This window comes from Anabas testudineus, chromosome 9 (assembly GCF_900324465.2).
Source record: "Anabas testudineus chromosome 9, fAnaTes1.2, whole genome shotgun sequence".
Lineage (NCBI taxonomy): Eukaryota > Metazoa > Chordata > Actinopteri > Anabantiformes > Anabantidae > Anabas > Anabas testudineus.
In genome coordinates this window covers 23,773,440-23,793,716 of record NC_046618.1, presented here as the reverse complement: position 1 = coordinate 23,793,716, position 20,277 = coordinate 23,773,440, and the positions used below count along the sequence as shown (strand labels likewise).

Below are 20,277 nucleotides of genomic sequence, written 5' to 3'. Positions count from 1 at the left end.
AAACAGTGAAGAATTAGCAGCACAGTTGCCATTATTTTACTGTAAATTAACAGTACTTTAATGTAGTTAAAATTTACAGTTTGGTACAGTTGTTGTAAAGATGGCAAAAAGCTATTTTTGTGTCCTGTAAAACACTGGCCAAATATTTATAAATAAATTTCTATTTATTTGCAGAAGAGATATATTCACATATTTTTATAGTTAAATTAAGTACAGTATATAATGTATACACTACATGCATAATTTTATTTAATAACTTTTACTCTTTACTACATATTAAACTCAGTAAAAATAAGTGAGAGTGGGAGTTTTCTTTAGCAAGAAAGCTAATTTTAGCAAATAAGCTCAGCAACCTACACAAACAGCTATGTTCATTCAAGTTAGGCAGTTAGAATAGGCAATGTCTGGAGATGTGTACATGGCAAAGGTTTCTCTAAGGCAAAGTAAGTTCAAGCAGCCCTGTAATTTGCAGGATGATAATCAGAAGTCCTGCAATGTCACAACTGCCACTGAAGAGAGAAGTTATTACCATTCCTCCCTAGAAAAAGAATGAAATGTGTTAGTGTTTTTGTCTCTATCAATTTGTCTCACCATTTAGCAATTTGAAAGATATGGCACAATATAACTTGCTTGGAAATGTTATGTACTTTGCTAATGCTAACAAGCAAAAACAAAAGCCACTTACCTATTAATCTGAAGGATGAAGATGTGTGAAAGTTCAAACTCTATTTTCTGACTCAAGCATGTGGGCTCACTACAGTTGCTTATCTTCCCAAGATGCATTGCAAAAAATATTGTAAAGTATCGTTTACTCTCCTCAGAGTATTAATACTGTAGAATACTAATAATACTAATGCAAAGGGGAGTGTCAGCCACTGTTCTGTTGGAGCGGTAGGTAAACTGAAGAGTCTACAGTGTCCGAGACCATGTTGTAAATCTGCGCTAGGCTCAGTTTTTCTAAGCACTTCATGTGGGCTTCTGTAAGTGTCACTGGCCTAAAGTCATTCAGGGTGGATGTGTCGGATGTCTTGGGTACAGGAATAATAGTGGATTTCTTGAAAATGCGAGGGACTACTGCTAGGGGACAGGTTAAAGATAACCGCGTACACTAGCTAGTTAGTCCCTGCAGGGAAACTGGCTGCAGCCTTGTGAGGATTAACCTATTTGTGTGTTCGTGTGTGTGTGTGTATGTGTGTTCGTGTGTGTGTGTGTGTGTGTGTGTGTTTTCGTGTGTGTGTGTTCGTGTTTATAATAATATAATAATTGTTGGCCACTTCAACTCAGAAGCAGACTTACGGGCTCTAATCTGAGGTGCTGTACTGTAGTCTCTTTGAAGATGTTCCAGTCTGATTCCATAGAGCAGCCCTGCAGACTGGTCTGTGTACAGTCCAGGTGGTAACTTAGTGGTCAGACCTACTAAATGAGGCTGTGGTGTGTGAGATGTTCCCTGACCAGGAATCAAGTGCCATTCTACTGTGCATCCATCCCTCACTTCTGAAGAGTGTATTTCTACTGATAATCAATTCAAAATCAGCCAACAATGCATCTATATGGGTTTTAGAGGGTGCAAATATGTAAAGTTAGATAATGTTGTTTAATTTTACAGCTTGGAGACAGTGGCACTTAAGAAAAGACAGGAGACAGGGCTTAAGATATTGAGGTTCTCTTTGGGAGTGACGAGGATTGATAGGATCAGGAATGAGTCCATCAGAGAGACAGCCCACGTTAGAAGTTGTGGAGATAAAGTCAGAGGACAGACTGAGGTGGTTTGGACATGTTGAGAGGAGAGATAGTGAACATATCGGTAAACGGATGCTGAGGTTGGAGCTGTTAGGCAGAAGGTGTAGAGGAGACCAAAGAGGAGATTTATGGATGTAATGAGAGAAGAGGATGCAGAGGAGAGGGTGAAATGGCCGATGTGCTGAGGTGACGCCTGAAAAGGAACAGCCGAAAGGAAAATATCATTATTATTGTTCAGTTTTGTACAATGTCAGACCTATTGTGCAGCCTCATGTTATTTGCCAAATGATAGTTGTATTGGTTTTGTCCGTTAGCCTGAAGATTGTTTTAGCTGTTAAAAAGGACATAGTACATCAACAAAGATCAGACAGAGAAGCAGTTTGAAAATAAAAAACAGACAAAACAAAATCCCAGCAGTTGGGGTTAAGGGCCTTGCGTTGACACATCAGTGGTGGCGATGAGGGAAGTGCTGCTTCGCTCTCGATAGTCCATATTCATTCTGTGTGCATGGTGAAGCATGACTGAAAAAAAGCGACAGTCAGATTAGTCATTTATCATATTTTCAGTCAGTTCCTAAAAGAGAAACAGTCCAGTGGCCCACACACCTGATTCCTATTAATACACACACACAGAGTTAAACACGCCCATTATTTGAAGATGCTCTTGGTTATAACCATATATATAGTTGTTTATACCAATTCTTGCATTTACTTCCTGTGAAAAGACTATAAAATGTTTTGGGGTAAGGAATCGGGGACAGGTCGATTGATCAGTTGTTGCTGGCTGTTGCCTGTTCATGTTTGCTCTTGTTCTTCCGATTTCCCCAGAATCAAGATTATAACTAAGTGATCGATAGATAGCTCTTGACTCAAGGTGAGACTTACTCTTAATCATGGAGGTCTTTTGGTTTTTCTAAATGCACAGCAAAATTTGCTTAAAAGTAGTCTACAGTGTTAATTCCTATTGTAGGAAAAATGACCTTGTGAGTTCCTATTGTGAGTACTGTCCCAGGAAAGGAAGACCGAGAACTAGCTCTAACAGTGATTTGGGTTTTTTTGTGTTTTCTCTACAGATGAAGCTGATGCTTTTGCTGATATTGGCCCTGCCAGCTCTGTCTTCAGGCAAGGACAACACCAAACCAGGTAAACTAACACTGGCTTTTTCATTGCAGTATGTTTTCCTCCTACTACTCTTAGAAGCTTTGTGGCATTTATAGAAGAAAATAAGTGGATAGAAAGGTTTAAACAAGAATCAACACAGTGTCTTGACTGGGTCCAGTTTTAAAAACCTGCCCACACAAAGCTTGGTACTGAACAGACCTGGTACCCGCACTTAGTGTGCATGTATTCCTCTACATTAAATCTATATCTACACTGACAGAGAATACCTATACGAAATTCTAGTGCTTAAAACATATATAACATCGGGGTGACATCGGCTGGGCTTAATCCAATCAGAGAAACATTTCTCGACGAGTGACAGCAGCAGTGCCATGGAGGTTTCATCCTGGCTAGCGGCCTCGTTTTTATGAAGCTCACGTGGACGTTCATCCCAGTGCTACGTTCACGACAATTCAAAAATTCAAAAAAAGTTTTTTAAAGTTGCTGCCCAGCGGGACATTATAAATCAAAGTGATGCGTTCACGGCAGGTTAAAAGAAAAGTAAGGAACTCAATGCAGCCTAATGTAGCCTGCAGTCACATAGCGACACCTGTCCATCGGCAACAACAGTCCTCTGTCACCCGGACCAATTATAGGGTCGCACCGTTAATTGTGGGTTATTGTTTTTTATTTGCATTGTGCTATTTGCAGTTTTTAAAAGAATTGATCCCCAACTTCCCTGAGCTGAACTTCAATAAGTCCAAGTACAGGTCCAGACTTACTAATGATCGTCTTCAAGCCATACTGAGGGTCTCAGCTGCCTCCTCCCTCAAGCCAGATGTGGCTCAACAATGGGAGAGGAAGAGCTGCCAGGTCTCTAACAGCAAGGAGTAGACAAGAGAAGCCATGTTCAGAAGAACAGTTGATGTTCTTCAATGTTCAATTCTAGTAGGAATCTAATTATTATTATTTTCATTATTATTTTATTTATTTATTATTGATTGATTTTCTTATAAATGTTTTATGTTTTTATTTATTTTGTTTTAAAAAATAAAAATAAAGAGATTTGAGAAGATAGGATTTATTTTTAAACAAACCTTTTCTTGTGGAAAACCTGATGCGGCCTTGCGTTGACACATCAGTGGTGGCGATGAGGGAAGTGCTGCTTCGCTCTCGATAGTCCATATTCATTCTGTGTGCATGGTGAAGCATGACTGAAAAAAAGCGACAGTCAGATTAGTCATTTATCATATTTTCAGTCAGTTCCTAAAAGAGAAACAGTCCAGTGGCCCACACACCTGATTCCTATTAATACACACACAGAGTTAAACACGCCCATCATTTGAAGATGCTCTCAGTTATATCCATATATATAGTTCATACCAATTCTTGCCTTTACTTCCTGTGAAAAGACTTTTGGGGTAAGGAATCAGGGACAGGTCAATTGAACAGTTGTTGCTGGCTGTTGCCTGTTCATGTTTGCTCTTGTTCTTCCAATTTCCCCAGAATCAAGATTATAACTAAGTTATCGATATAGTACTGTCCCAGGAAAGGAAGACCGAGAACTAGCTCTAATAGTGATTCTGTTTTTTTGGGTTTTCTCTACAGATGAAGCTGATGCTTTTGCTGATGTTGGCCCTGCCAGTAAATGTAAAAGCAGTGTTTGTTTTTTTTTGTTTGTTTTTTTTCAGAATCTCTCTGTTTACTCTTGCTTTTCTCATAAAAGTGTGGATTAATCAAAGCTTTGAGGCAGAGGCTAAGGATTTTGAGGAATGTTTATAACCCCAATTTTTTAAACCATTTACTTCTTTGAAATTTTGAAACTGTGGCTCAATTTTCATTTTTGTTTTAGTACATGCGTGCAAAAGTGTATCTGCACAAACAATATTTGTGTAGGGCTCACTGAGTTCATTCTGAAAACTGTCTAACCTTTCACAACTTACTAACATCCTTTACAATTTGAGTATCATGTTATTAAAATCCATCACGGGTCACAGATCAGATGTCTCCTTTAAACGCCTTGAATGCAACATGTGAGGACAACGCAAGGAAATTATACATGGTTGCATGTTTTCACAATTTTTCCACTGGTGCATTGCAAAAGTTTTGATGTATCATAAAACTACTTTTCTAGTTTAGACAACGTCAAGACTGCTTAGACTGCTAAGAGCCAGAACAATTGAGAACAACTGTAAAAAAACAAAAAAAACAAAAAAAAAAAAAAACACTCTGGTATTTTGTTAGTTGTGTTTTTACCATTTAGTACAAACTTGTCTTGGGGGAAAACAAGTTTTCGGAGTACTGCGATTGGTTAATGATGATTGTTCCTGTCTGTTTTTCATCTTTTTACTGTACACAGGTATGGTGCGGAGCCCAAGACTAGAGCAAGCTGTTCCAAAAATCCCCCTTAACAGATCAACAGACCAACCTCTTCCGTCTCATCTGGTGAATAGGGTAAAGCGAAGTGGGGTGTACACAAGGAAGCTTGGACATACCAACCTCGAATGGCAATGGTGGACTGGCTCTCTTCCCAATGGTGCTGTTGCAATCTATAATGATTATGAAAAACGCACTGACTATGTCTGCAAAGATGGCTGTGAGGTTGGCTTCTACAACAGTGGTATGGGTCCTTATTGCCATTATCCCTTTGCCTTGAAAGAATTCCGCGGCACAGACTTTGAGATCCTAGTGAACAAAGACAACTTTGAGTTTCTTGAATGGAAGGACGGCTCCTGGGGTTCAGTGCCAAAGAATTCAGTCCCAACTTGCTCAGGCAGCAGAACTATATATGTCGGGAAGAACAAATACGGACTTGGGAAGGTGCATACGGAGCATCAAAGATTCTATCTTCCCTGGCAAGGGAAGGAGTACTGGTACAATCACTACCAGGTTCTGACCTATGACACAGAGATATCCAGTGAGCAAATTTCTGATGTCAAGTACAAGCTTGATGCTGCTAAAATCTTCAAGAATTCCCCACAGACCATGCACCAGTCTACCGTCACCAACAATGAGTGCCACAAAATAACAAAGAAAGTTACCCTCTCAAAGGAAACCCAAGTGACGCAAACATGGGAGAGCAGCTTTTCCATTACAAAGGGTGTTACAGCAAGCATCACTGCCCAATTACCTGTTGTCAGCGCAAGTGTTGAGTTAAGTTTGCAGACAACCTTCCAGGTCACCAATGGGCTCAGTCACAGTGAGGTGACTACCCACTCTGTAGATGTTGAGCTGACTGTTCTTCCAAACCACTTCTGCAGGGTCAAAATGGTGGGTTACAAGTACAAGGCAGACATCCCCTTCACTGCACGGGTCACCCGTAAGTACAGAAATGGAGAGACTAAATGGGAATACATCTCTGGGACGTACAAAGGCGTCCAAGTTGGAGATGTGAGGGCTGTTGTGGATCGTTGTCAACCTATACCTAATGCCAAGCCTTGCAAGATTAAAGTAATATAGAACGGCCCTTGACATCTCACATATTGCATGTTAGATACCCATAAAATTCGGGATTTTTACATTTAATCAGCTTTAGAATAGTTTGAGAGGATTAAACTACCTGTCATTTAACTATTTCTTTGCAATCGCAATTCTTTTTGCATAATTACTTTATTAAGTTGTTAGCAGTTACAAATATCAGCGATGAGTTATTGCTCCAACACCGGACCCCTCTTTCTGTATTTAAAAATACTACCTACAGATTGTTTTCCATCATAAATTTGATTGAAATTTAAACAAGATAAAATGGGTGTATTCCCTTAATGCATGATGGTAAAAATGAATACACATTAAAACATAAATTTGCACATTTAGAAAACATCAAACTGAAATCTCTAACGTGGCACGTCAGGACAAAAGCTAAGCAACAAAGAAATCAGAGAAACCGTGCTTCAATCATAACTGCAAGAGACGACTTCGAGAGAAGCAGACTTGATAAGAGTCCTGAACGCATTCTCTCCAAGAGGAGACGATAACTAACAAAGAGAAAACAACATCTCAGAACAAAGAAGAATTACAGCAGCATTCCCCAACAGAAGCAAATATAAACCAATTCATCACTGGAAGATGAGGAGACCCAATGATGATCATGTGATGCTGGGATGCATGAGTAAGATGAGGAGTTGGGAAGAAAACGAAAAAGATTTGCATAATTAAAATGTTTGCATTTGTATAAGTAATCCGTAAATCATTTATCGATTACAGAAAGATTAATTGTACTGATGTTCGATGTTTAGCACATTCTTACAAGTCTGCTGATAATTTTTCCTATACATTGCATTCTCTTGTTTTGCTTTTGCGGCTGAATAAAATTACCTGCATTCAAAATGAGTTTTCTGTTTTACTTGGAGTCGTCTTCAAAGCTTCAGATGAAAAATCAGATCCATGGTCCAAGGTTTGTGTCGGTTGGCCTAAATTCAGAAATGAACATTTCCTTAGCAGCTAAAATTTATTAGCAGCAATCCCATCATTATCTGGAAATAATGATCGGTTTTTATTCTGCAAAGGTTAAGTTAATAAACCTTTATAATACACAACCACATTAATTTGATCTGGGCTAAATTTCACATAAAAAATTGTGGCCGAGGAGTCCTCAAGTGTCCGTGAGCCCCATAATAATAAAAAGCCCCTTCACTACTCTAACAAACAGCATACACCATCTTGCTTTTATCTAAAAGACTTCTACAAAGGCAACAGGTGTTTTCGCCTTCCCTTATGTAAACCAAACAGCAAAACAAACAAAAAACTGAGACAATGTTTTGTGTCTATGGTTTCTCAGAGGGAATACACTTTGACCAGGGCACAAATTCAGAGCGTGTTGACGGTGGAACTTCTTCATTTGGCTGGAGTTGCCAATTCCTGCACCACAGCCTATCACCCCCTGAATAAAAGGGGTACATCAGTGGCCAGCGCAAATCCAGACCCTCACATTTTCATATAATGCCACTATTCATGAGACTATTACCCGTCCTTGTTTTCTGATGTTTGGGTATCAAAGTCCCAAATGACCCTGAATTTTCTGATTATGATTCTTAAGCCAAGTTCCTGCTGTTCTGCCTGAAAACTGCAATTGAGTGTTGACAGCAACACACCTCTGCAGAGCAACTGCATCAACAAACATGCTAAAAGCACTTACCTGTTTGTTGGTGATCAGGTGTTATGGAAACTGGCGGACATATGGTGAGATGACATGTATTTATGGGTTTGACTTTGCACGTGTGGCACATGACTACATTCAGAAGATTTTAGTTTGTTATCTTTGTTGATGGTACAGACTGTACGGCACACTAGCACTTTTATTTTGCAGATAGTAAAGAAGCAGCCTGTGTGACAGCCTGTGGTCGGTGTTTTCATTTAAGCAGCTCAACTTGCAGAACACAGAGAACAAGAGAACTTCATGGGTGTGCCTTCGTTTAAAGACATGCATGCACATACCACATGCTAAGTAACACACAAATACAGAGATGAAATTGAGCACACCCATGATTTTGGAGATGCTCTAAATTATAACCATATATGTACTGATTGGATGGGATGGGAGAATTTCCTGTAACTGGTACATTACTTCCTGTGAGAAGACTATAAAAGATGTTTGCAAAAGGAAACGAGGGGTCAGTGCCAATCAGTTGTTTCTGTTTGGAGAGTTGCTCTTTTGGTTCTTTTTTTTTTATCTCACAACCTGGGAACCTTACAGAGATTTGAGGTAAGTGAGATTATGTGACTTCCATTTTGATTAAACCTGTTTCTCAGGCCATTCTTGCTGCATCTCCACTACTTTGAGTAGTCTGAGTTAAGACTTGAAGTTCTTTGTTTCTTAAATAGGAGCAGAATTTGTTCAGGACAATTTCAATTCCTGTCTGTGGGAGCTTCATGTGAGAAAGTAACCTGTACTACACAGAACCATCTCACTGGTTCCCAAAGCGTTTAATGCACTCTCCAACATTGCAATGTTTGTTTCCCCATTTTTGAAAGCCAAGAGTTCATCATCTGTTCATTTTTCCAACCATTAAGTGTGAGGTTTATTTACAGAACCCTCACAACCCTCTAGTATATATACTGTTAAAGATGCTCTAGATTGGTCAACTCTAACATGGACCTGTTGACAAACGGTAAAACATTGTTGGTCAGGAGGGGTCTAAAGCTGTTTTCACATATAAACGTTGGCTAATTAAGTCCATACATTGTTGGTTTCACACATGTAGCACACAACAGGAGATTGTGTTAGATGCGTTTTCACTTCGAAATAGTCAATTTGGTTTCAGAGTTGGGTGGTTCCTATAGAGCGCACACGAGGCACAATGTGAAAAATACACTACAGAAATCATAGCATTTTGTTTATAGCACATGAAGCAGCACCACAAGCATGATTAGAAAAGATGTGTTGTTATTATAACATAATAATTAATAATAATAATTTGTGTTCTCGTGTATAGTTCCTTTGAGCAATACCAGGGGTTGTTGTGTTCCTGTATTTATGATAAGTAATATCATCTGATAAGTATGCAGTTATATGATAATATGCAGTTCTGGTGTTACAGAGGGCTTTTTTGTTTTGTTTTTTTTAGTCAAAGCAAGATTATCTACATTAGATGATCACCACCTCCTATTCAGCTTTTTTGTTTATGATGGCTGCCTCCTACTGTTTTAGCAAATCTTGTCACCATCTATGAATGAATTAAGTCAGAAGGTGCTTTTCTTATCTATGAGAACAGGAGGCTACACTTTTGAGTTCCATAGTAGTTTAAAGTCCAGACCTCTGCTTTTGAGTTCTCTAAACAGAGTTTGCATCCCATTTATGTTTGCTCCAAAGACAGATAAATGAGGGTGTTTTTAGCGCACTTCCAAAATTCCAGTGTGCACTGAGCAGAGCCTGATGCTTGTCCTCTTAAAACCAAATACAACCTTTTTGCCCAACAGCACCATATTTGTGAGTCTTTTCTAATGACAATGATGCAATGTCATTATTTACATTATTATTAAGTTTCAATACTGCATACTGTACTTGCAAAAGGTGGCACTTGGCACAATTTAATAGTAACTGATAGAAAATACAACATTTTGTGTTAATAAATGTCCCATTTTCTTCACCCTAAACAACATCACCAGGCTGCTGTTGCATGGTACACTTAGATGTTTGCTATGAAACAAGCAATTTAATGCAACTCACTCATTTTAAAGTTTGAGGTTGGTTTCATGCTACTAAACACAGGTAATTGAACACAGGGTTTGTTATGTGTTTTATCTGCAGATGAAGCTGTTACTGTTGCTGATGTTGGCCCTGCCTGCTCTGTCTTCAGACAGCTCTAAGAACAACACTAAATCAGGTAAATTAAACGTTTCAATCATAACACAATCAGTATTAGCTGTAGTTAGTCAGGCCTGCATGTTTAAAAAAGAAATTAAAAGCTGGGTGGGTTAGGTGCAGAGAAAAAACTACCTATGCTACAGGGTAATATTGTTAGAGAGTGGCGCTCCACTGGCTGAGTTGGGACAGGGTCAGTTCTTCAGACCTGACAGGTGCACTAGTGTAAAATTATTTTATACACTTAATAACGTCATTAACCCAAGGCATAATGAGGTCAAGTGCAATGTGGCTGCTGACAATCAGTAAATACTGTTTATATGTAAACGTTGCTGGGACACTCTCCAAAGGATCTGTCTGGATGTTTTTAATCTGAGGTGACTTGGCGAGCTTTAAAATGACAGCTGATGGGTTTACCACCCATAGAACACAGAAGTAAGAATAAGACATGAAAAATCATTAACATTATTTATTATTAAAACACGTATCACTGTACAGAGAGAGTGCGTTTGTGTGTGAGAGTGTGAAAGTGCATTTCGGTGTTAAAAATAATACCAAATTACAGAAAACTTGTTCATGTGTAACTATTTAATAAAAGATGAGTATAATCTTTAAACAGGTGTAGTATGTGCAGTCAAATGTGCAAAAATCCAAAACAGAGAAAGTTGCTGAGACATAACTGGAAGCAAATCTTTTTTGTGTCTTTTTAAAGTTCAGACAGCAGCTACTGTCTCTGACCTCCAACACAGTTTTCATTTGTGACACTGAGGCAACAACATTTAACATTTTGAAAAAATTAAAAACTATTTTAAACATTCAGCTTGTTGTATTCCAGTGTTTATTTTTTTGTTTAACCACGTAAAGCATGTGTTGCAAGGTTGAAAAAACAAACTAAGAAAAAACATTAGGTATAATGTTATATGTCATTTCTATCTTTCCCTTCTACTTCCTTCATACAGTTCTGGTACTGAACCCAAATCTAAAGGATAGGGTGCCTAAAATCTCCCCTATGAGACTGATGACGAGAAATCTAGCTCCTCTGATTTCTCTGGAAAATAAGGAAAAGCGAAGTTTGTCTCCTCCTGTGAAGATTGGTAATACCAACCTAGAATGGCAGACCTGGACTGGCTCTCTCCCAGATGGCGCTGTTTCAATTTATAATGACAACACTGAACGCACCGACTATGTCTGCAAATACAGATGTGACGCTGGCTTCTACACCCCTGAAAAGGGTCCTAACTGCTTCTACTCCCATAAACAAAAAGAGCATCCTGCATCCAAATTTGAGATCCTAGTGAATAAAGAAAACTTTGAGTTTCTTGAATGGGAGGATGACTGCCATGGCTCAGTGCCTCAGAATTCAGTTAAAACTTGTTCAGGCATAATAACTGCATATGTAGAGAAGAACAAATATGGACTTGGGAAGGTGGATCAAAAACAGAGGGTATTCCTCCTTCCCTGGAAAAAAGAGCACAAGGACATGTGCTACCAGGTCCTGACCTATGACACAGAGATATCCAGTGAGCAAATTTCTGATGTCAAGTACAAGATTAATGATGCTAAAATCAATAGGTATCCTCTAGAGACCATGAGTAAGTCTACCATTACTAACAATGAGTGCAGCGAAGTGAAAAAGACAGTTACCCTCTCAAAGACAAGTGAAGTGGCGCAAAGCTGGGACATCAACTTTTCCATCACAGGGGGTGTCAAGACAAGTATTTCTACTAAAATCCCCTTACTTACATCTGCAGGTGTTGAGTTGAGTGCATCAGCAACCTTCGAGTACACAAAGGGCACCACTCGCACTGTGTCGAACACTCACTCTGTTGAAGTTGAGTTGGATGTTCCACCAAATCACTCCTGCAGTGTCAGGATGGTGGGCCATAAGCGTGAAGGAAACATTCCTTTCACAGCTCGCATCAGCCGCACCTACAGCAATGGAGAGACCAAATGGGCGTCCATCTCTGGGACGTACAAGGGCGTCCAAATTGGAGATGTGCAGGCTGTTGTGGATCGCTGTGAGCCTGTACCTAATGCCAAACCCTGCCCTTTAAAGTAATATGGAAAGACCTTCTTAGAGGAACGCACTTTTTTACATTTAATAAGCTAGTTCAATAAAGTAGTTTGAGCCAAATAAACCACCTGTCAGTTAACCTTTTTATGTATTCAATCAGCATTTGTTAGTGAGGTATCACAAAAAAACATATTTTGATATTTTTCACTCAATTCAAACTAAGACAGACTTGCACTGATGAAACAGTTTATCTGTCCCTAGAGTTTTCCTAGAACATAGTACTTAAACTGTATGTTCAAGATTCTTTAAAAATGGTTAATTATTTGAAAATAAAACAAAAAATGGTTGTTAGTAAAAAGAAGCTTAGAAGAAAAGCCCCCCCCAAAAAAAAGAAAAAAAAATATATGGATATTCAAAGGCTTAAATATGTGCCTATACATTTTTATATGATGAGATTCTATGCTAAATCTTTTTATTTAAAACATTCAGAAATACATAAATCATGAATACAGTGAAAAATACTGCTTTTAATCAGGCTGGGCTGAGAAATACAAAGTCAAATGATAGGTATTTAACAAATTCTTGTTGCATTATTACTATATTAATGTTTTTAGTTTTTCAAAGAGCAGTAACTAATGTCAGTGACTAGTTAGTTGATCATGTTTTCAAGTAATTTCCCCAACACTGGACTCAAAATGTCTTCATAGAAACACAGGCCTGACAAGACGCCTGACGGCGCTCACCTCCATAGGAAAAGATTATAGGTCAGAAAGAACGAGGAATAACCGAAGAAAACCAGTTACAGCTCCCCTTTCACTGGAAGAAAAGATCCAAGAGTGAAGAAATGACACAAGAAGAGGAGAAAATTTATTTTATATTCCTTAAATAATGTTTCTATGTGTAGAATCTGTAAAAAATTTTATTGATCATAAATATATTTACAGATTGTGTTTCATTAATCATTAATGGAAATTTAGGATAAATTGTGTTTTTAAGTTCAACAGCAACAATCTGCTGATGTCTTTCATAATACACTGCATTTTACTGCTTTGCTGTTAACTCTTACATCTGCTAAATAAAATAATCACCAGCAATTGAAGAAAAGTGTCAATGTGTCATGTTAATTAAAAATAGTATAAGGATTGGCTTAAGTTTGTGTTGGTTCAGCAGCCAAAATCATTTTCAGCCGCTACAACAGACTTTACTTGGATTGGCTTTAATAGCCCACTTAAAACCCAGATTCAAACCCACTTAAAGTTTTCTTCTAGCCTGTCTCAATCTGTAGCACTGTGTTCACATTTCAGGTTTACTATGATGAAGCCATTGTTGTCATTGCTGGGGCAGCAGAGGGGAGATTGGATCCCCGAGACTTGACAATATGTCCTTTTGAGCACAAATTTGAATTTATCAAGTACTGGTACAGTTAAAAGTTTGTGGCTTGTGAAAAGTGACATCAGATTTTCAAACGTTTTTTTGCAAATGCAGTGAGTTTGCAATGAGTTTCAGTTCTGTGACTTTAATTACTGAATAGAAGATTCTCAGTCGTCCAGGTGAAGTTATCTGGAAGTTGAGGGGTTAAAATTCCAATGACATGCAGTCATCATGCCAGTTTGCTGTTTAAACAAACATGTAATACAATAATCAGTCAGTAGAAACCCAAGATATGCATTTGCATAATGATCGGACATATATTTAGACTGTCAGGGCAGAAGCAGCTTTGCAGAAATGACTATAGTAATCTGAAAGAAAGATGTCACTTAATCGTCTAGTGTGCATCTCTGATAAATCAAATGTATTCTGTAAAACACGATCTTCACAGTGGAAACTCGGACAAATAGACTCATAATATTTTAAAGTAAATAAAAGAGGAAATGTTTCTATAAAACGTCCTGTTTCTGAGCCAACACCTGAACCAATCAGATCATTGATCTGAATGATCACACACGGGGGTCAAAATCAATAGCTACTAGGCCTCCCTCCTCTAACAATTCAATAATGTCACCTTTTCTGATATAGTGATACCTGTTTTTCCAGATAAAGTTCTTGTACAATCTTGGACAAGTACAAGGTACAGGTCCCCCAGGGTAACAACACAAAACAATTTATGTTACTATAAAAATAATTTGTACATTTACCAGTATTTTGGATCTCAGATTCTCTGAGTGTTTTTTTATTCTTGCCAGATTTGGGGATTAGAGTTATCAACCCTTGTTTTATGGTAGGTGTCAGATTTTTCATGGCATAGAACAACAACTCTTGTGAGCGTTTGAAGATAACCCATCTGTTTCTCCCTACACAGATTTGTTTGACTGCAGGATCCAGTTCAAACAATAGCGTTTTAGAATCACATAATCTTTATATAGTAAACTTACTTGAGTTCAATAATTTTAAAGAAGTTTAGAGTTATTCTCTACTGTTTTGATGCCATACCATCAGGGTTAATCTCTTTAGTGAGAACAAAAATCACAGTTGTTTTAGATACTGGAAAAGCCATAAGAGAACCATAGACAAATAAATAAAATTAAAGAATAAACACTTGTCTTCTAGTACGTTTCTGCTGATGGGACCAATTGAGGGCAACTGATCATTGGCAGACATATCCTACAACATCTACTACTACTACTATCATTTTATTAAACACATTTATTTATAAGTTCAGTATAATATCATATATATAATTAGTATTACTGTAACTTGAGTTATTTGGTTTGTACCATTGGCAATATTGCACATTTTATATTGTAGCGACCCAGAGGTGGGGCACATTGTTTTGTTGCCGTTTGACTGTTCCAGTTCCTTTTATGTGTTATGTTGTCCTTTTAATTGGTTCTTTTATTTTGTAGTGTATATAGTTGGCCCTGGCTCTGGAGGGTCCCGCTCTGCAGGTGCTAATTCATGTCGCACCGGAGCAACGGCAGGAGCTACCGGTGATCACCGCGGCGCTGGACAGTTTGTGGACATTTTTGCTGCACGTGATGAAGATTGCACCAGAACAGGGCTGGTGCAACACCACATCAACACCGGTGAGGCCCAGCCCATCCGCCTGCGACCCCACCGGCTGCCTCTCTCCAAATGCCAAGCGGCAGCGGAGCTGATCACCGCCATGGCCGCGAACGGCATCATCGAGCCGTCGGACAGCCCCTGGGCGGCCCCAGTGGTGATGGTGAGGAAGAAAGGGGGTGGCTGGCGGCTCTGTGTAGACTACAGACGCCTTAACGCCGTCACTCTAAAAGACTCTTATCCACTACCCCGCATCGATGACGCTCTGGATTATCTGGCGGGGTCGTGTTGGTTCAGCTCCCTGGACCTGAGGAGCGGTCCACTGGCAAGTGGAGCTGGCCCCGGAGGCTCGAGCCAAAACGGCTTTCACCATCGGCCAGGGACTGTGGCAGTTCCGGGTCATGCCATTATAATGTGTAACGCCCCCGCCACCTATGAGCGCCTCATGGAGCGGGTGCTGAAAGACATTCCGGCGGCCCGAGGTCCTCCAGCTGGTCCATGGAACGGCAGGGGCTGGTCACTACGGCAACGCCAAAACGATTCGCCGTCTGAGGCAGACGTTCTACTGGCCTGGCTGTCGTCAAGATGTGGAGCTCCACGTCCAATGCTGTGACACCTGCACCGCCCAGAAAGGACCCTGTTGGCGCTCCAGGGGTCCGCGGCAGCAGTACCTGGCGGGAGCCCTGATGGAGAGGGTCGGGGTGGACATTCTAGGGCCGTTTCCCCTCACAGAGTCCGGTAACCGCTACGTCCTCGTTGCAATGGATTATTTCACTAAGTGGCCAGAGGCGTATGCGGTGACGGACCAGAGCGCCATCACATCAGCGCAGAAACTGGTGGACGAGATGTTCACCAGATTTGGGGTTCCTGCGGAGCTCCATAGTGACCAGGGGCGTAACTTCGAGAGCCGGCTGTTTAGCGAGGTGTGCCAGAGGATGGGAGTGAGGAAAACACGGACCACTCCACTTCACCCACAGAGCGACGGGCTGGTGGAGCGTTTCAACCGCACCCTGGCCACCCAGCTTGCCATCTTGACCAGACATCACCAGCGAGATTGGGATCAGCACCTGCCTCTGGTCCTCTGGTCATACCGGACTGCTGTACAGGAGTCCAGCCAGTGCACCCCTGCTGCACTGATGTTTGGCAGAGAGCTCCGCACCCCAGTCGACTTGGTCTTTGGATCGCCACCAGAACCGGAGATCGCTGGCGGCCCGGAGATGGACTATTATAGGCGCCTGAGAGAGAGAGACTCAGACTGGTGCCAATTTGACCCGACGCGCACAGAAGGACTCTGGGGTCAAACAGAAAAGAGCGTATGACGCTCGCTGCCAGGGGCGCACATTTGCACCTGGGGACAAAGTGTGGGTGTATTGCCCGGTGAGAAAGAGGGGGATCTCACCAAAGCTATGCAGCTCTCGGAGGTGGTCTTTCGGGTTCAGATGCCTGGTCGGAGGCAGAGGGTGGTGCTGCACCGGGACCGGCTGGCACCCTACCACCCGCTTGCCCCGACTGGGGATGATGATGAGGGTGAGGACTACCCTCCACCTGTCATTCCCGGTGACAGTGACAGAGACACTAATGGACTTGGGACATTTTCGGACTCTGGGGGTGGGGATCGGGAGAGACCGGTGCGTCAACGGCGCCGGCCTGATCATTTAAGGGACTTTGTCAGGTGGGGCACATTGTTTTGTTGGCGTTTGACTGTTCCAGTTCCTATTATGTGGTCCTTTTAATTGGTTCTTTTATTTTGTAGTGTATATAGTTGTGTGATGTCAGGTGTGCTTCCGGGGGTGGGGAAGAGGGGACCCGGGAGAAACAAGCGGGAGATTTAGAGCTTCCGGAGTGACTGAATGGGGAAGCTGAGACCTGTTGTCAGTGTGTGTTGGTTCTTAAAAATAAAGAGTTGTTCACTCTGAGGCTCGTCACAATATACAAACAAGTGAATTTGTACTGGTTGAACAGACTAACAGTGCATCTGTGACAGATGGAATAATAGGAACTACACACTTTAATTCAGATTCAGTATGATCACCCAATGATCTCACAGTTAATGGATTTTGTTGTTACTGTAAGTCTGAGCAAGTGAAACACTGTATTTTTGTCTTATGTTTCAAGACAGTATCAGTCTAACACTGGGTGTGTTAAGAGTAGATGTAGTTACAGAAAGAGTCCAGCAGATGGAGCTATAACTCTGAGTTTTGCTGAGGCCGCCTCCTTCATACACACGAGCTGGGGAGAAGTTGTGTTGTGTATTTTTAATATTTATACCTCCCTTTTCAAGATTAGAGAATGTGTTATATTTCTGATATGTTCTTATAATGTCACGAGCTGCAGGAAGGACTCCATGGCCATAGATCAGACAGGACAGAACCGAATATTGAATCTTTATTTAAATCGACTGAACACAATAAATCAATGACTAGAATGAAACAGTCACTCAGTGGGAGGAGGTGAGGTAGGGTGAGTATGGTGATCGGGTTGGAAACAGGAAGTGACGTCAAAAACCAAGATGGCCGACCAACGGAGAGCACAAGGACAAAATGGAGGACAATGGTGAAGGTTCAGGACTGAAACAAAAGTGTCACCCAAACACCACGAGAATATCGTCCAAACCAATATAAAGCAGTATAATATCTAAACCCAGTGTGGGAAAACAGGATGGTGTAATGAACATAGGCAGTCCAAACAATGAACCCAAAAGGCTAAACTCAGGTCAAGGGTAATCCAGGTCATACACGGTTAGGCAGTTCAGAGGTAAGTCCGGCAGGCAGTTCCACAACGGAAAGACAATCCAGGTTGAAAAACAAAGGCGGTCCAAACAGCCTGAGTGGGGAAGGGGACAACGAGGGACAAAACAGAACAGAGAAAAACACTCACTGAACCAGAGGAGTAGACAGGAAGCAGAGTCAGGTCAGGCTGGTCCAGTGAGGGGGAATCCAGGGTAGAAGGGGTACATGTCCGGGGAAAGGGAATCAGGCAGGTACAGGTCTGGTACCGTGAGTGGGGGAATGACAGGGAATAAACAGAACTCACAGCACCAGGGGGTCAGGCAAGACATGGGGTCCAGGGCAGGTAGGTAAAAATCCAAAATAAGTCAGTCAAACAGAAACGCTGGATAGTGTTCAGGAGTTGAAAACAGACTATCTGGTAGGGGAGATAGGTGAGCAGGCCGGTATTTATAGAGTGGGGAAACCAGGTGTAACCAATCAGGTGAGTGCATGTGATCGGACTGGGAAGAGGAAACAGGAAGCTGCCAAAATAAGAGCACGGGGGGAAACACCAGCAGAAACGAGGCTGGAATCATGACATGTTAATCTAATGAAGGCGTGAAAACTAAAATAATGATGTTGTATAAAACAGTCGTGTTGTTCTACAAGAATATAATCACTGGACCAAAAGAAAGTCAAGTAATTTTTCAAATCCCTGATCATGTATTTGATTTGACTTCAGCCCCGGTCTGGTACAGATTTGTTTTCCAGGGTGAGTCTGTAAAAATAGAAGGTCCCCCAGTTTTTCAGGTTTTTATGTGTGTTATGTGTAACATCTACAGCTACACTGTTTTTAAAAACACATAACTGAGACAGTCTAACACTAGGTGACGTGCTCCTCCATTACCATTCATAAACTGCCCTAAGGGGCCCCAGTGCTCAGCATGGTGGTGCTGGAGATGCTGTTCCCGATCCGGACTGACTTGGGTCTCCCAGTCAGGAAGTCCAGGATCCAGTTGCAGAGGGAGGTGGTCAGACCCAGTCGGCTCAGCTTCCCAATCAGCTTCTGGGGAATGATGGTGTTGAATGCTGAGCTGAAGTCTATGAACAGCATTCGAACCGAACATACGTGTCTTTGTTGTCCAGATGGCTGAGGGCCAGGTGGAGAGTAGTGGTGATGGCATCGTCCGTGGAACGATTTGGACGATATGCAAACTGCAGAGGGTCCAGTGAGGGTGGAAGCTGGGGTAGTCGTTGAGGCAAGAGACAGTAGACGTCTTCGGCACCGGCGCGATGGTCGTTGACTTGAGGCATGTAGGAACAATGGCGCTGCTCAGGGAGATGTTGAAGATGTCAGTGAAGACATCCACAAGCTGAGGACCCTGCCAGGAACGTTGTCAGGACCAACATCCTTCCGTGGGTTGATTCTGCGTAGAGTCTTCCTCACGTCGGCTGTGGAGAGACAGAGTACCTGATCATTTGAGGGAAGGGTGGACTTCCTAGCTACCGTGTTATTCTTTACCTGTACCTCAAATCAGGCGTAGAAGTCGTTCAGCACATCTGGGAGGGAGGCATCGCTATCACAGACGGGTGGAGTTGTCTTGTAGTTAGTGATCGCCTGGATGCCCTGCCACATGCGCCGGCTGTCTCTGCTGTCCTCAAAGTGGCCGTGGATCCTCCTGGCGTGCGCGGGCTTCGCCTCTCTGATGGCTCGGGACAGTTCAGCCCTTGCTGTTCTTAAGGCCGTCATGTCTCCTGCTCTGAAGGCGGAGTCCCTCGACTTCAGCAGCGCACGCACCCTAGCAGTCATCCACGGTTTCTGGTTGGAGTGTGTAGTGACGGTCTTCGAGATGGTCACATCATCAACACACTTGCTGATGTAGCTGGTCATTGATGATGTGTACTCCTCCAAGTTGACGGAATCACCGGTGGTTGCAGCCTCCCTGAACATGTCCCAGTCGGTGCACTCAAAGCAGTCCTGAAGAGCAGAGATGGCTCCTGCTGGCCAGGTCTTTACCTGCTTCAGAACCGGTTGGGAGCGTCGGACAAGTGGTCTGTATGCTCGAATTAGCATAACAGAGATGTGGTCTGAGTATCCGAGGTGGGGGCGGGGCTCCGCTCGTCGCAAAGTCCACATGCTGATGGAGTTTAGGGAGCACTAACTTGAGATTTACATGGTTGAAATCTCCGGCAATGATGATCAGTCCGTCAGGTTGGGCGTTCTGCACGTCGCTGATAGCTCCATGTAGTTCACCCAACGCCTCTTTGGCATTAACGCCAGGAGAGATGTAAACTCCAATGAAAACAGGGGTGAATTCCCTCTGTAAATAAAAAGGTCTGCACCGAACAGTCACAAACTCCACAAGTGGTGAACAGTAGCTGGAAACCAGTACAGAGTCCTTACACCAGTCCGTG

At 41.8% G+C, this 20,277-nt stretch overlaps 2 protein-coding genes across 2 annotated transcripts; both read left to right on the top strand.

Moving 5' to 3' along the window:
- The first annotated feature begins 2,632 nt into the window (after positions 1–2,632).
- Positions 2,633–6,299, top strand: LOC113150512 (natterin-3-like). The gene is made up of 3 exons (XM_026343060.1): positions 2,633–2,638; positions 2,813–2,882; positions 5,200–6,299. Exons 1-3 carry the CDS (start codon positions 2,633–2,635, stop codon positions 6,297–6,299), a joined length of 1,176 nt encoding a protein of 391 aa, XP_026198845.1.
- Positions 6,300–11,149: 4,850 nt separating this feature from the next.
- Positions 11,150–12,199, top strand: LOC113150511 (natterin-4-like). Its single transcript, XM_026343059.1, has one exon. It carries the CDS (start codon positions 11,150–11,152, stop codon positions 12,197–12,199), a length of 1,050 nt encoding a protein of 349 aa, XP_026198844.1.
- Positions 12,200–20,277: the final 8,078 nt, after the last annotated feature.

Coding starts and splice junctions, on each gene's coding strand:
- LOC113150511 (XM_026343059.1), top strand. CDS start 11,150: ATGAGACTGATGACGAGAAATCTAGCTCCTCTGATTTCTCTGGAAAAT.
- LOC113150512 (XM_026343060.1), top strand. Junction 2,883..5,199: donor CAAGGACAACACCAAACCAG/GTAAACTAACAC, acceptor TACTGTACACAG/GTATGGTGCGGAGCCCAAGA.